At 34.4% G+C, this 16,901-nt stretch overlaps 1 protein-coding gene across 2 annotated transcripts in view; it reads left to right on the plus strand.

Annotated features, from left to right (window-relative positions):
- The first annotated feature begins 1,773 nt into the window (after positions 1–1,773).
- Positions 1,774–16,901, plus strand: part of LOC136812299 (capon-like protein) — a 37,188-nt gene continuing 22,060 nt past the window's right edge. Inside the window, exons 1-3 of one of the 2 annotated variants that reach the window (XM_067068793.1) lie at positions 1,774–1,988; positions 13,925–13,998; positions 14,736–14,807. In XM_067068793.1, the coding sequence (XP_066924894.1) occupies positions 1,907–1,988; positions 13,925–13,998; positions 14,736–14,807 (228 nt within the window). In that variant the 5' untranslated portion in view covers positions 1,774–1,906. Of the gene's footprint in view, positions 1,989–10,831; positions 10,914–13,924; positions 13,999–14,735; positions 14,808–16,901 lie in introns of those variants that run through there. The other variant, XM_067068794.1, reaches the window with a different exon arrangement.

Raw genomic sequence — 16,901 nt, forward strand, 5'->3', positions numbered from 1 at the left:
CGATTGTGATTGTAATTTTCATGGAAATTTTTAATCGACAGATTTGACTTGGCGTCAATTTTGTTTGGTTGATAAATCTTTAGCTTTACCATGACCGTGGGATGATTTTCAATAAACTTTTGTTGTTATACACAGTTTTGTTTCCTACACATGATGACTCCAGCCATGATTTGTATCAGAATTTTGGAAAAAAAACATCTTACGACGATGAGAAATTGTTGATAGAAATTATATTGACTTATTTTTACAATTTTGGTGGTGTGGGTTTTGTTGTTGTTTACACCGTGGGATCCTGTTAGGGTATCTTGATTGTTGTTTGTTGGAATTGATTACCAAAAAAAAGAGAACCTTTTTTTGATAAATACTTTATTTTTTTCGTGAATGGTGTGGATGGTTGACATCTTTCTTTAGTCTTGTAAACCAATGCAGTGTCTGTTTTCAAATCTTGAATTCTCTATACCTACTGAACTGAATTGAAGCTCTGACTAGCTCTGTTTAAAGCTATTTAAATGCTTTAAAACTTCGAGGCATATTCTTTTCTTTGTTGCTATTAAAGATAGATTTTTACTTTGTCCTAATGTAAATTTATTGTAAAGTTTTAGTTATTGAGTTTAGTTCATCTGCAGTAGTATTTTTTCAGTAATCCTTAAATCTTGTGAATAAAGTAAAGACTTATTGCCCTCATTATATTCAAATTTTTATTTTTTTTAGGACTGATGAGTACATATATATTTTTAAATACCAAAACAAAGCAAACAACATGCCAGTTCTTTCTGGACAAATATACATGTTTTTTTTTTTATAAGCAAGTGTCTGCCCCTACATCAGGCTCGCATTATGCTTAGCATTCTATTGTTCTCAAACAATAGAGCCATTGTTTAGGTACCAAAAACTGAGCCTGCGTATGCTTATAAACGTTATGCTTATAAAAGAAAAAACATGTATATGTATACTTTATTATGTGTGCTTTGATTTCTATTTTAATCAACCCTCTCAACTGCTGATCTTTCAACTATCATTTAGGAGTATAGAATGGGCTTTCATAGTACCATTTTCTCTAAGTATTTTTTACCACTTGCGTGGATTAAAATATTATTTTCTCACGATAAAAGCTCACCCTCAATAGGGTGACACGACATTTGTAGAGTTGTTGAACAACTTAAGACTTGGAATTGTAACTTGTAACTCTCACCTTGCTTTCTTTTACTAAGGCTAATTATCCCTTTTTATATATGTCAATAATGACCTTCATTTTTAAGGAAATATTTAGTCGCAATTTTGCGATTCTTGTTTTCTCTAAAAAGCCCGATTTTCTTACCCTGTGCATGCAGTACCAAAAAGTGGAATATATCCTAAACCAAAATTGATCCAAAGTCAAAATTTGTCATGAGCATTTCTCTGACAATGAGAAACCATGTATTCCTTAGAGAAGACGCGACTATTTATATTTCGTCAGAAATCGAGGTTTTTATCAATTTTCGGCTAAATAGCCTATATAAAATAGTCTAAATAGCCTATGATAGGCTAATCAGCCTATGATAGGCTAATTTGAAGGTGTCCTTGACTGACAAATATCTACTGAAAACCATCCACAGTCGGGCTCCGCTTGAGCATTTCCGGATGTTTGAATTTGACTATGTAATTACAAGTAGGACCCGACTGCACAAGTTCGTAGCAAATCTACCATTTTTGCAATTTGCGCCCGCCGCCCTCTGCCTAGCCGCCCTCATCTAGGCTGGGCGTTTTGATCAGATCCCGGTGGTCCCGGCTAGCGACAATTCAAAACATTCTATTCAAGATGGCTGCCGAAAAGGAGCGTTTTTACTTCAATTTGTTCATAGTTTTTGATATGATAAACCTACAGTAGCTAAATCTTTCAGTTTCATATAGAAGATGATATTTGAAGATGTCATCAATGAAAGTAAAGAAGTCAACTGTCCTCACTAAATTTGGTATTGGCTCATCAAAAAGACCACAGTTCAATCCAGGTATAGAAAGAAATTGTTTCTTTTCAGTTTTTTTTTTCAAATCTCAAAAGAAAGTGAAAGAAGCTTAGGGTCAACATTTATACTTTTCTGCTACAGGGTCAATTCAATGTTAAGGCTAAATGGATTTTCTTGCCTGACATTCAGTCTGTCAATACACGGTCTTTAGTAGTGGGCCAAATTGAAAAGTGGTCAACCAAAACACAAAATCAAAAATCTTACAAACAAAATAAGTAACTGTGATTTTTTTTTTAAATAACCCTTAAATTTTCCAATTTCAACTTTTAAATCAACTGAGTCGCACTTTTAGTCTCTGTAATCAGGTGATTATATCGAAACACAACTAGTGAGGTTTGTCACGGAAGGACAAGTGTTAAAATATAATGGACCTTCTTTTCAAAAATAAATGATTAATCAAAAATGAAATGTTGTTTTAAAACAAGTACATACACTAGTTAGTTTAATAGGTTTGTTCATTTTGAAATAAGTCAAACAACAAAAAAGTACTGCAAGCAGAAACTTTTTTCAAATATCGAATTCCTTCCGTGACAATTTCAAGACAAAAAGTTTTTTCACCAGTTTTGTGCAAGTACACTATTCTTGATATTATTGCAAGTTCTAACTATTGGTACCCCCTAACAAAAAATGAAATTACATTCCAAAGCAACCTCCTTCATATTCACTTACAAGGTCTGAAATTATTGTCCTTCCGTGACACTTTCACCTTGTCCTTCCGTGACGGATTAAAAATATCTTGTTATTTTTAGAAATCTTGGACTTCAATGGATCTAATTTATTGCAGGAGAGTGTCCTACGAGGTTTAGAACCATTGGGAACCAGCTCAACCCTGTATGGAGCTCAGAATAAGCTTAGAACTAAGGCTCCAGTACAGCGCTGTAAGCTTACAGCGTAAAGCCCAGGCTGCTCTGGAGGCCTAAAAACCGGTTTTCTGGCAAAACTACTGTTCCTAGCTGGTTCTAAATCCTCTAAATCGCTTCAGCACCATGGAAATATGCTAATTAGAGCCTTTGGAAGTAGCTTGCTGGCTTGCAAGGTCGCGTTTTTAAGTTTTTTTGCTTAAAAAATATAATCTTTCCTGTAAAATTTCCTAATTATTATCACCATTATGGTTGAACAATAAAAATACAGTTCCAAGGTTTTGAAATGAACTGAATAGTAAAAATGGCTATGATTCATGATATGATGTGTCACTTCACTAGTTTCAGTCAACATTTCTTACGCTATTGCTGATTTTGAAAAATAGGAATTTTTTCCTTCCGTGACGGTGTCCTTCCGTGACACTGACCTTTCTCAGTTGCAAAAGCCTGTAGCCATTGAAATTAATTTTTTTGACTCAGTTCTTTTTTCAATGACAAGCAGATAGATAGTTTCTTCTAGTGGTATTTTGGTTTTAAAATTCTCTTTAAATTCACAGGAATCTGAATCAGCATACTTTTGTCTTTTTTAATGTCTTTGCTGCGTTCCTTCCGTGACAGAACCTTCAAAGTTCAATTATTCAACGAGGAAAAACTTTTATGAAATTTATTTTGGTTTGGAAGTAGTAGTACTATGGAGGCTTTAATTCAGGACTAATACTATTTTCATTAAGTTTACCATTTTTCAAAAATAGACCAAAAAAGGCTCTGATTTCCTTCCGTGACAGAAACGGGACTTTTCAATTTGGCCCTAGTGTTGATTGCGCACGGGTCCAAACAATTTTCTATTGTTTTGATTTTAGCGACCGAAAAATGAGCTCTGAATATTGGCAGTCAGGCGGTGCTAAAATCATTGGAAAAATGCAATCTGAGCATAGGTTTGTTCAGGCGACAAAAATTATCAAGCGTGCAAGTCAAAGTTTGATTATTTTGCATATTGCTACCACACCAGAATCGCTGAATCTACAAAATAATAGTTCAAGGGGGGATGACACTTTCCAAAAAAGTGAAGAAGAAATTTTCATTAAAAAGATGGGGGTAGCAAGGGGGGGCCTTAAATATATTGTAGATTATTTTCCAGCACTTATGAAATTATGGTCTGCCTGAAAGGAAGTTTTTTTGTTTGAGTAGTCTGAGTCAATCAACAAGACGCAAGAAAGAAGTTTGCGAGAAGGGGATTATGGGATTGCACTATACACTATATATTTTTGAAAATTTAGCCCAAAATCCTTGGGGGATAGGCATTTTTAAAGGTTGGGGGATGCCAAGAAGGGGGGATCATTTAACAAGGGGGGATTAGACCCCCTTCCCCACTATGACCTACAGTTTTTACGGTGGAACTCGATGGAGATAGTGAGACTCCTAAACGGTGTATTGGGCCATTCCAGAACTATTTGTCTTTAACAGGGGGGCCGACGACACAGGATTTCTGAGGGCAAAAGTTTTCACCAAAATTCAAAATTTCCGAGGCGAGAGAAGAAAACATCGTCCGAGGGGGGGATGACAAAAATTTTCTGGAATGGCCCATTAGTCACCTCAATTTTTAAAAGGGGTTACTACCGTCAACAACAATTGGTCAAAACATGGGAACTGTTGATATCTGGCCTGTATTTTCAATTACTGTTAAATCTCTTTGACTACAAATTTGTTTTGATAACTCCACCAAGTTTATCAATCATACTTTCTGTCATAACATGTCACAATAACTTTCACTGATCGCACGCCCTTTTTAACTTTTTTGTTTTCCTTCAAAACAACCTGAAGCCAATTGGAGAATTAGAGAACGCCCACCTGCCTATCGCCTGATGGGATTAACAAATAACGAGTGTTTAACTTGTGGCGCAAGTGACGTCAAACGCTCCATCATTTTGCCACTAATTTGGTCTTCTTCGTTCCTGACAATTGCATGTGTTCCAGTACGGTTTTTTCATATTTCGATTTAAAAGGCTACTCGTTGCGAAAGACAAAATCGTGTATGTTTTAATATGCAGGGTTCGAACTATAAATTCTAAGAGCTTCACAATTTTTTAGAGCGCAGCAAGGTAAAAAAGGAACGCCGCAGGTGAAATTTTTTAACTGTTTGCAAAACTTTTTTAGCGTTTTGCGAGGTTGTTTGGAACAAAATGCGAAAGTATTATCAATTCATTTCTCTAGAAAAGCGAAGTAAGACTTGAAGTATAAGAGATTAAAAAGACAAAGCAATGTATAGTGAAGTTTTGAAGTAACAAGTAGATAAAGCAATAGATAAAGGAGTGAACAAAGTTGCGAGTTGATAAAGCAATAGATAAACGAATGAAGAAAGTAGTGAGTTGATAAAGCAATAGATAAACGAATGAACAAAGTAGTGAGTTGATAAAGCAATAGATAAACGAATGAAGAAAGTAGTGAGTTGATAAAGCAATAGATAAACGAATGAGTAAAATAGTGAAGTGGCGAGTTGATAAAGCAATAGATAAACAAGTGAATAAATTAGCGAGGTAGCAAGTTTAAAAAGCAATAGATAAACGAATGAAGAAAGTTGCAAGGTAGCAATTTTATAAAGCAATAGATAAACAAATGTGTGGAGTAGCGAAGTGGCGAGTTGATAAAGCAATAGATAAACAAATGAAAAAGTAGTGTTAGTGAGTTGATAAAGCAATAGAACAACGAATGAAGAAAGTAGTGAGTTGATAAAGCAATAGATAAACAAATGAGTAAAATAGCGAAGTGGTGAGTTGATAAAGGAATAGATAAACTGATAAAGAAGTGAATAAATTACCTAGGTAGCAAGTTGATAAAGTAATAATAAATAAACAAATGAAAGAAAGTAACAAAATAGGTGTTTTCTTATAATTTTTTAACTACGCATTTTTGAGTTAAGAAATCTTTTTGGGTCGCTAAATCTAGAATTCACTTCGCATTTTGCGAAGTGCAAAGCTATAATTCGAACCCTGATACGCCGTTCATTAACTCAAATCAAATGACTTTGGAGTTTTGTTAAAATGGTGGCTGAATTGCTGCCCATGTTTTCTCAGATAGTCCCGAGTTAGAGCAGTTGACAGTACGCATAGAGAGAATATCTAAGACTCACCGGAGAGAGAATATAGGTCTTGTGTTCGCAAAGCGAAAGATATTCTATAGAGGCCCCAAAACAGTGCAGCTGGAACCTCTATATTCCAGGATTAGAGAAAGCTATACCTGTTATCTTTTTTCTTTAAAGAATATCAACAAGCCATCAACATATCGATAAAATTCACACATTTCCTCAGAAACTTTTAAAATTATCTGCCATCATGACTTTCTTGAAGCCGTTCCGAAATTAACCAAGCGGGTTATGTATAGGAATTCCTATGGGAGTTCTTTTCCAAGATTTGTAAAATAGCTAAGTCGGCAAAAATCTTTTCCTGGGGGTTTGAGGAAAAAACAGAACTGCTATCATTTGTTTTTCATTTAACCATATATTAAAAATACTTAAATGAATAAGTTAATAATATTCAATATACTATTTTTCTCAGAAAATAAACACTTACAGAACAACATAGTTTGGAATACCCCTGTATTTGGACCATTTTATCGTGGGCGCAAAATAAGGTGGAAACCTCAGTGCAAAGATTGTTGCCTTATCTTTATTTGCCTTTGTGAGAACGCGAGCTAATCATTTTTTCTTGCATGCTCAAGGGGAAAAGAAAAGTGATTGATATTCTTTGATGGAAAAACGTCAGAAACAAACCCAAAGACCAAAATATGTATTTTGTTGTTGAGAATCAATCCTGTGTTAAGATGAAAAAATTTCTGCAATGTGTTTTTTTCGGAACGCTGAAAAACTTTAATTTCGATCTTCCTTAAGGAAAATAGGTTGCGAGATTTGGGTTAGTGAGGAAAAATCACTAAAAAGCTGGTAAAATTGTAATCCCCAAAAATCGAATTTCCAGCCTCACTGCAAAATCACCTATTAGAAATGTTCTAATTGACAATGGTTTCGATTAATAGACCTTTTTGCCTTTCCATCCACTAATGCACCTTTTTCGTTCCTGTATTTTTGCATACAATTGAAGATGGCAGATAGAAGGCCAAAAGGTCTATACAGGGTGATTTGTAAAAAATAGCTTGGTTCATTCCTGTCACCTGACTGATGAGTCGGAGGGTTGGAAAGTCAATCTGGTGCTGCTTGAACCACCATCACCATCACTCTCCGCTGTTTACAAATTCTGAGCAATGTAGCCAGCGGACATACCCCTGGACATACCCCCTCCCCCCGGACTTATAGCAAAGAAACTTTCACCAGAATATCCATTTTAGAGAATTTCATTCCATGCCAAATGCTACTTTTGCTTTGGTCCTATTTTATTTGATCACTTCAGTTTCATTTTTCAAGCAATGTTAAGAAAATTTTAAATCAAGATTAAAAATTAATGGTAAGAGGTCACATAGATTTTTCTTTTGATCCTGAGAGACTACGCGGTTGCATCACAAAATTGTTTTTAGAGGATGGCAAGGTTCATCTTTGAAGGTGAGAGTTTATTAAAAGCACATTTCGACAGATTTGATCTTTTTTTAAAGGGTAGAACAGGAGGTCAAATTCTTTATAAAAGTTTGTACTATCCCCATGAAACCTTCCATAAGCCAAGATTCCATTGTCTTAGAGGACTCATTTTGTGTTCAATCTTGAGCAACAATCTTTGCTTTGAGCAACATTGTCAAGATTTTCAGGATTTTAGAGTTAAGAGGGACTTTGAGCTAGGCATCTTTGAAAGAAAGGAAAAGGGGTCCATCCTCTGATAAATTTTTGCACTATCTACAGGAAGCTTCCACAAAGCTAGAATCTAGTATGAATGGGCAAAGATTTCATCCAAAAATGTACTTTTGAATCAATTTAAAAAAAATAAGGGGGTCAGGGCCACCTTTGAGTGGAATTTCTGCCTCTATAACTTATCAAAGAGTACCATAGTTGATGAGAAACCTAGAAACCTTTCTGGAATGTGATGAGGAATCGTTAGTTTCAGATCAAATTAATTCTCTTACTGCTAATGACTGGGTGCAATAGAATTACCTCGGGCCCAAAGAAGCACCTTTCACAACTTTTTCCACCTAGTTTCATGGTTTTGATATGAAAGATTCATCATAGCCCTCATATTGAAACAAAATCAGTGACCTAGACCCCTTTGAAGTTTGCCAATAGGGGATAGCAAGGAAGGGGGGTAGTTTAAAAAGGGGGCTTACATATATATTGTAGATCATTTTCAAGTACTGTTATGAAATCTTGTCTTCATGAAAGGAATTTTCTGTTAGAGTAGTCTGAGTCAAAAAGAAGAAAGAAGTTCATTATTTTCTTTCTCTCTCTAAAGATATTTCACATATATTTGTTAGCAATTTTTGTTCAAAATCCTTGGGGATAAGCATTTTTTAAGGTTGGGGGATGCCAAGAAGGGGGATGATCAGACCCCTTTCCGCACTATGATCCCAAATTTTAGTCATTTTTCAAGCAATGTTAAGAAAATTTTTAAATCAAGATTAAAAATTAAGGGCAGGAGGTCACATAGGTTTTTCTTTTGGTCCTGAGAGACAAGGCAGTTGTCTTTCAGGAACAGAAGAGTTGGAGGCCGGAGAATGTTGGGATTTCTAGGAAAATTAGACTAAAGTTGGTACTTTTTTTTAAAACCTAATTGACTTATCTCTAAAATATCCCTAAAATCAAATTTGTAGTGTTTTTGTGACGTCATAACCCCAGTTACCATTTTGAAAATTTTGCCATAGTTTCAGAATTACCAAAAACCAATTCCTCATTTTGATTTGAGAAAGTGTGGTTCTATAGCAATTCAAGCGCAATGCCCAAAAATGTCAAAAACTTCAAATTGGTATAAATCCGCCATAATGGAGACCAAAATATCAGACCAAAATATTTTGGGATTTTACTCAGTTCATTGTACTTAAAAACGTATCTGAAAATGAAAAAAATCTAAATTTCAAACTTTTGGAACTGGCCCCAAACTGCCCCATTCTTAAAAAATAAAAACTGACTCTTAACTTTATTAGACTTTGCGAGTGCTTCATTGAAGATGAAAGAGATGAAAAATAAAAAATGTGCTGGTTAATTTTGTTTATTTAAAATAGGTTAATTTTGTTTGAATAGGTAAATTCTACCATTGCAGAAATTTTTTACAGCTAATTAAAGGCACAATCTGCTTATACTTGTCTATACTACTATGGTTTGCTATTATCGTCTAGGCAAAAAAACGGTAAAAAAGAGTGCTGTCATTAGTTTTTTGATTACAGCCACATACAGAACCTGGCCAAATGTTCCTAATTGGCTGATGAAACAGCGATGGAAAATTTACAGCAAGGAAGAGTTGAATATCTTGAGATTAAGAATTATTACCACAGCAACGTTAATGGAAAGGGGTGAGAGTAATGTCCAATCAACGTTTTTCAAGGCAAGTTTGAATTTGGATGGCTCTCCGAAACCAATAATTGCAATAAATGAAACATTTCCACTTTTTCGCACCAATTATTTAAAATTAATATAATTAAATTAAAATGAATAGAATAATTTTTCTTCTATTCAACGACTTTTTACAGCACTTTGTTGACAATCTAACTCTCCCATAAAATTCCTCCTTTTTCAGATGAGAAAAAGCCTACACTTTAAGATCAGGGATTGAAACAAATAAAGGAGACGTTTTATAGGGTGACATTTCCCAGCCACCTAATCTGCAAGGCACTGAATAGCCAAGGACACCGAAAAGAAACGATCCATAGTATGAAAAAAATAGAAAATCTGAACGTACATAAATGATTAAAAACATTTTCATCTGAAGTATGACAATTCAAGAAAGAAAATAGCAAAACATTCTTTTGGCCCTAACGTCAATGTATGGGCCACAAAATTTGAGATTTTTTCCTCCCAAAACCTGGCCCGAACATGGATTTCCTGAGTTATTTTTTCGGAGTTAAAAAACCGAGTTGGGAAAAAACCGAGTTGGGAAAAAACCGTGTTATCCCCAGTTATGACATAATTTTGGGAATTTAGCGATATCATTTTTTGAAATGTTTGCTTCCTTTAGCCTAAGGCTATTACATGGTGTCATTACCCCCAGCAAAAAGATCATGAAGGACACCCAGACCAGGTTAGGGGTTAGGGACTAAAATTTTGCAGTTCTAAGGGGTTACCTGTTCATTGGGAGTACTAAGCTGTTTTGTGGAAGCTCTGATGGCTCTTAAAATTTGTTTTGTTTATATTCCCTGATAGGAGTAAGGAGATGTTGGCCCCTTAGTTCGCCTGATCTTACAGTGTGTGATTTCTTTTTGTGGAGGTACACGAAACAAGAAATCTGGGAGCAACTCACAAATTTGCAATAACTTTTGATTTAGGTTACCAAATTTGACAAACAACCCCTCAAAATTTATGCAAAAGGATTGATTCTTTAACAGTTTATAGAACTCGAGAAAATTCACTTCAAAGAGGGGGACTTTTTTCTGGAAAACTTGGTAGTTTCCAAGATTATGGAAGTTAAGTTTGGTTAAAGTACTCCTTGAATATACTAGACACATGGGTTGGTTTTGGTCTAATCATTGCATTACATGTTAACAGGTCTGATGAAGATGAGAAAATTTCAATGGCAGCTCTCCAATGGAATTATGACTGTCTTTATCAAGTTTGATATTTTGATTATTTAATAAGCATGCAGAAAGAATTATTGACTGCTTTAAAGGTTATTTCCTTGTCTAGCTCCACTTTGAACACAGTTGGATGCTTCCCCTTCGAGTTTTAAGATCTTCAATTTTAAAAGCAGACATCCAATTATAACTTTGGACAAAAAACGTTTTAAAAATTAATGAGAAATAATTTTTAGTTTTCGATTTTTTTCTCATTCAGGTGATATTTTTAATATCCTACGAAAAAATAATAGTTCCAATTTTTTTGATATTTTATATATTACTTTTTGAATCACTTTTTAAAGAAGAAGGTGTTTGAGCAGGATGGTTTTGCACTTGGCCAACTTCTCCTACAAAAAACGTAACGATTTTTATTTTTTTGGCTTCTTACTTTCCCTTTCTTTTCTAACTTAGAAGTTAGAATTCGAAAATTTGAAATTAGTTACAATGAGTTTTACTCTAAATAATTTTCCCGTTTTTGTTTTCTAAACAACATGAGAATGGCTCCTGTATCCTTATCAAGACAAGGCAAGCTGTGGCAATAACACACATCAAGAAATGATTCTAAAACAAACTTAAGAATTTGCTTCATTTAAATGCAATCACGTATTGACCGATTCACTCGTTCGATTTGACCAAGGAACTTGATTTGACTGGCATTTCAACTTCAATTCTTGAAGGTTCATTTATCAAACAATCCGTATTTGGTGTTTTGCTGATCAGTATTTATAATACACATCAACAGCCCCCTGCCTAAATTACTGAAGCTTTTGACTTGGTATTTTCACCAGTGATAGATAGTGATTATAGACAGTGTACAGACTGGTCTTGTCAGCCTATCAAAAACAAAGCAAAGACCCTGGTCAAGCCTCTCGACTGAAATTGTCTAGCTCCCAACTTCAGCTATGAAATCTAAGAATGTTTGTCTGTTCGTGTCAATGCCCATAGTACTTTGATAAGACGGCCCAAGGGCCTTAATTTAAAAATGGTTGGGTTCGGTCGAAGTTTAGAATCTTTTATCCTGTGGCTCTTTTACTTGGGACTAGTTTTTTTGTCTAGACTAAAACTTTAGGGTAGCCTGGGGACTTGAAAACTGGCAGAATTTTGATGAAATCTGCACACTTTTTCCTTAGGTAAACACATGAGGTATTATTGATTATCGCTTGAGGAAAATTTCACTCAGAATCACTATATACAATTAGGACTCCAAATAGTTGGAAAAATTCTGTTTATACAAAAAGCTCAAAAGATTATGTTTGTAGAAGCTGGTCGGTTTGATGAAGGAGGCCAGCTTTTGAACATCAACAATTCAGGATTTGAAATTCTTCTAAACAAGCAGCTTAGCCTTATCCAAAGCTGCTATGCCATTTCGTGCTGAAAAATTGAATCTTCCAAGTAGTAATGATTCAATATCTTCATAAGTCGGTGTTTTTTACACTTTTGGCGAAAACGTGAAGTTTTTTAAAACACGTTTTAAAAATAAATACAAAGTGCACCTTTTCTTAATTGGATATCAGGGGATCGGCAAAGGATTGAAGATTCCATTCCTTTTTTCCCGAGCCTTCTAGAGAAACTAAGCTAGTACTTATAACCTTTGAAAGTTAGGAGCACGTTAGGATTAAACGGTTCCATAATGAAAATGGATGAGCGTATTAGTCTGGAATGAAATATCCTACAAGGCTCTAAACTGATCTTTTACGTTATACATGATTTGTCGTTACGTCTATGCCTTAAAATAAGCTCAGATAGAGCCCCAAAGGATTTTAAAATAGTTCCATTTTGCGAAAAGTTGGGGCTGGGGTTGGGTGCACCACTTCAATCGCTTTAAATTGGAGTTTTTAATCCTAAAACGCTCGTGAAACCGCACTTTTTGGTATCTGATAATGTTTTAACGTAAATTGACTTTTGATTGATTTTAGATTGTAATTAGCCCATTTTAACGATGAAATGTATCTTTTATAATTGTTCAAGTTCAGAGATGTTTTCCGGATGGAATTTCGGATCCAAAAGTGCTCTTCGTCATTGTTTCATAAAATATGGAGATCGTGTGACATGTTGAGACCATCAGAATAAATCCAAGAGCCACGTAACTCTCATAATTCCAAAGTTCATAAAATCTAATATTTTGGAATATTGAATCCTTCTTCGCTCCTGGGACCAAAACCAAAGCTCTAAGCTCGTATGCTCCACCTTTTTGGAAGATTTCACCCCAAAATCCTTGTTGAAACTTATATTATTCAAGAAAAACCGTTTTTTAGAAAATTTAACGTTTTCGCCAAAAGTGTAAAAATACCGACATAAATGTTTACGTGTATCACGAAAGAAAATAATTTGATACCAGGTTAATCGGACATACTCGCTTGGCTTTGTCTTTATTTTCGTGCTATTACAATCAAAAGTCATGTTTTGAGAAAAAGGGAATTCCTTGCAAAGCTTTAGAAACCACAAATCAAGTGATCTAACTTACTTCTGGGAGTTTTAACATTACCGAAAAATAAAATTCTTCATATATTTTTCTTTGCACAAAAAATTTTTTTTTTATCAATCTGGTTGCCCTTAGTATGTGTTTTCTTTAAAGTCCTAACCGATACTTCGTGTTATATAAAACTTTTGGTTTTCAACTATATTTGGTGACTGGCTTTTGTGGCATTGCACGTTTGTTTATAAGAACATCAAAATTTTTGAAGCCTTTGGATGTCCTTAACTTTTTGAGTTTTAAGCCTAAAAATGTTCTTAACATGTTCTTAATTTCGCAATTTTGTGAGTATTTCGGTCCATTTTCCTAAGAAATTGGGTGTTTTAGAGTCCGCAAAACCTTAAAATGTTCTTAACTTGTTCTTAAGATTTTGGCCATTGAAGCCTAATGTTCATATATAGTTTGCTCTTGTGAAAAAATTTTATATTATTTTAAAGTCTTGTGTTACATAAAACTTTTGGTTTTCAACTATTTATTTGCCAGTCACGCTTTCGTGACATTATATTTTCTACACCAAGACTTTCCTCATTTCGACTTAGGCGTCACTGAGTGACGAATGCTTACGTAACCTGTAGTAACTACAATCATTTTATTTTTGACGACCTGATTATCTTCTCAAAAACAACAAAAAAAAACAATAGCAAAGTGATTAAAGTAATTTGTTACGATTTCTTTTCATCGTTTTAATTGCTCATTTTTTATCTTATCATAATTTTTTTGAAACATTAGACAATTTTGTTGTCTAGCAAAGACAAAGTCAAAGTGCTTCAATTCTTGCGAAGAATCTCTTTCTGGACTTACTAGTGGAGATAATTTACTATAGAAAAGTGCTTGTTTTGAATTGTTTCGCACAACCAACATGCGATTGGTAAAAGACTTGATTAACACTCTTATAGATCCGAGTTCGCCACAAAAATGGATCCATGCAGCAAAGGACATCAAAGAGGGTCATGTCGTATACCAAGCGAAGGTAAGTTTAAACTTGAATAAGTAATAGTTATCGGACAGTTGCGAGTACAATATGAGAAATATTTTACGAGTTCTGAGATTATTCAGTACAATATAAGGAAAATCCGGAACGGGTGAAATATTTCTATATTGTACTAGCAAATGTCTGAAAAATGGTTTATCGGTGACCCAAAAAATGCAGTTTTTATTTTTTGTTTGTTGCTGACGCCATTTTTGGTACTGCAGTTGACTTTCTGGTTCTGTAATTCGATTTTCAAGGGAAATCGTACTCGCATTGAATAAGGGACTGTATCGAGTTTCGAATTAGAGAGCCTATCAACTGTATCTTCTAAATGCTTTTAACACTTTAAATATATAGCTTTCCCTTTTTGGTAATCAATTCCGATCATTGACATTTCTATTGGGTACATAAAAACCGATGTTGGTAAAGGCATTTTATCCCCAGATTATAGCTCTATGTTCCCGGGTTATATTCTTCTCTAATGCTGACTGAAGAGAAGAGTTTCACCTAACCATAACAACACTGTAGATGCAATGACTGGCTGGAGATTCGGTTGAAAGTGTAGAAATACTGGCTATTAGACTCAACGTAAAAAAGTGTATAAATTTATTGGCATGTGCCAATAAATCTTTGTGGTTGGCAAACATTTGTATAATCATTTGATTTGGCAGATGGTAGAATTTTTAAGATTAGGTTCGATCAATTTGGATTTTTAATGCGTTTTTCATTTTTCTTAGTATCTTGGCACCACAGAGGTTCAGAAAGCGAAGGGGACAGAAGTGGTCAAAGAAGCTATCAAAAAACTGAAGGTGAGTGCAATGCTTGTTTTGTTCTTCCTATACAAAGGTTTTTTCCTGCCTGTCATTTCCAGACGAATCCGGGGGTGGGGGCTTTAGTCCTGCCCGTCCTATCCAATGACAGATCTGAGAGGAGCTCAAAATAATTGACGAAAAGAGTTTCTTTTAGTCAGCCTAATTATAAGGAATGGAAATTCCCCGTAGTAAATGTTAGAACCCTCTCCAGATCCACCACTCTTCTCCTCGCATCAATTACAAAGCCTTAACAGTTATGAGCTATGACTCACACTTGTCCAGTACTCACAGGCCAATATGCCTTTACTGTCTGTTCTTTCATTTCTCTAACCATTGAAGCAATGTCGTTACAATCAAGTTCTATTTATGTCTTCGTACTTTTAGATTGAAATATAAATACCTGTCCAGGATGAATATAAATTTTTGATTGTTTTAAAGGTTTTCCCGTTAAGTGTTCCCGTTTCATATCAGACACGTATTTCATATCAGGACAGTTTCTTCCTATTGTTATATTGTGCTGATATAAACAAAAAAATGTTTTTCTTTTCCTCTTTATGACCAATCTTGCTCCACATCCGCGTCAATCCAATATTTAAAAGCTTGTGAATTAAAATTGATGAGTAAACAAACGATACCTCTCTTATTTATAAACAAAACCTTTAATCAACAGTGCTGAAATATTTATTCTATCTGACATTTATATTATTTGGAGATTTGACGGAATTAGAAAATAATGTTATAGTTTAAGGTGCTACTGGTAAATTCGCCGGATCTGCAAGTACAGTAGAAATGAAAAGTTAAAAAGTTATGTATAATTAGTTATGTAAGGATTTTAGATTATGTTTTTCAATCAGTTAATTCTTCGCTAGACGATTGGGGAAAATTTCAGTTTATTCACACCAAAAATAGCCATCCAATTTATGCTTTATCACAAGTCGAAACTGTTTCTCTCCTGCTCATGACACAAGTAACAAGGCAGGAAGGATGTGATATTACATAATCCACACTTTTCAATTTCTCTTAACTTTAATAGCTTGATGAAAAACATTTATGTAATTTCCTTTTCAATGTTACTTGTCATGGCTTTGTTGTCATTGTACTTTGTTAACTCACCTGTCAACCAAATGTTCAATCTATATTTCGCTTACCCGTGTGAAAAATTCTTCAAGAAATGGAAAGGGATGCTTTTCGTTGCTTTTCTTCTTTTAAATTAGGATCCTGTCATATATGTATACATCTATCAAAAATTTTAAGCAATGTTGCATTAGAAAGTGTTTCTTATAATTTGGAATTTCCGAATCTGCTCTCATCGTCTGAAAGTCTTATTGTTCTTATAGAAAACAGGGCAGAGTTTAAAGTTATTGAGCATTCAGTAAATATGGTTATCAACACTTTTAAGCAAAGTTGCATGAGAAATTGGTTTCATTTTACGGATTAATGACTTCGAATAATTACTCATCCAATTAACTCATCCCTAGATATATGGTAAACTCGACCTAATTCCATCTCACATCATTAAATTTAAATTCTGCCTGTCTTCTATAAGAACGATAAGATTTTCAGACGATGAGAGCAGATTCAGAAATTTCAAATTATAAGGAAATTTTTTAGAACGATGGTAAGCCTGAAATCATTGAATTTAAGCAAGTTAGTAAAAACAGGGTATTAAAACAAAAACAACTCAGTTTGCTTAAGAAATAAAATTTAGTCTTTAAGAACAGCCAAGCCTCACCAAGATTAGTTATTCCTTTTAAAAAGAATGTACATAGTTAAGATGAGGCATTTTAAGTTTTCTCAGACTCTGATATGAAGTTGAGGATGATGATGGCATTACATCATTGTAAAACTTTCAATATTCATTGTTTGTGCTGGATTAATTTGAATTTAATGATCATTAATTATATCATCATTACATCGTTATCAATTATTACGAGCTGTAAAATGTAATATTAGCGGAAGTAAAGGCTCAAACATGTCAAAAGGGCTTTAAACGATTCATTACAAAACTAATACGTTATCGGATTCTTCCGTTACTTTAAAAGCACCCGTTCAAACCGATTCAACCGGCTGTCAGACCCTCTCCATTCATAC

This window comes from Clytia hemisphaerica, unplaced genomic scaffold (genome assembly GCF_902728285.1).
Source record: "Clytia hemisphaerica strain Z4C2 unplaced genomic scaffold, Clytia hemisphaerica genome assembly, whole genome shotgun sequence".
Lineage (NCBI taxonomy): Eukaryota > Metazoa > Cnidaria > Hydrozoa > Leptothecata > Clytiidae > Clytia > Clytia hemisphaerica.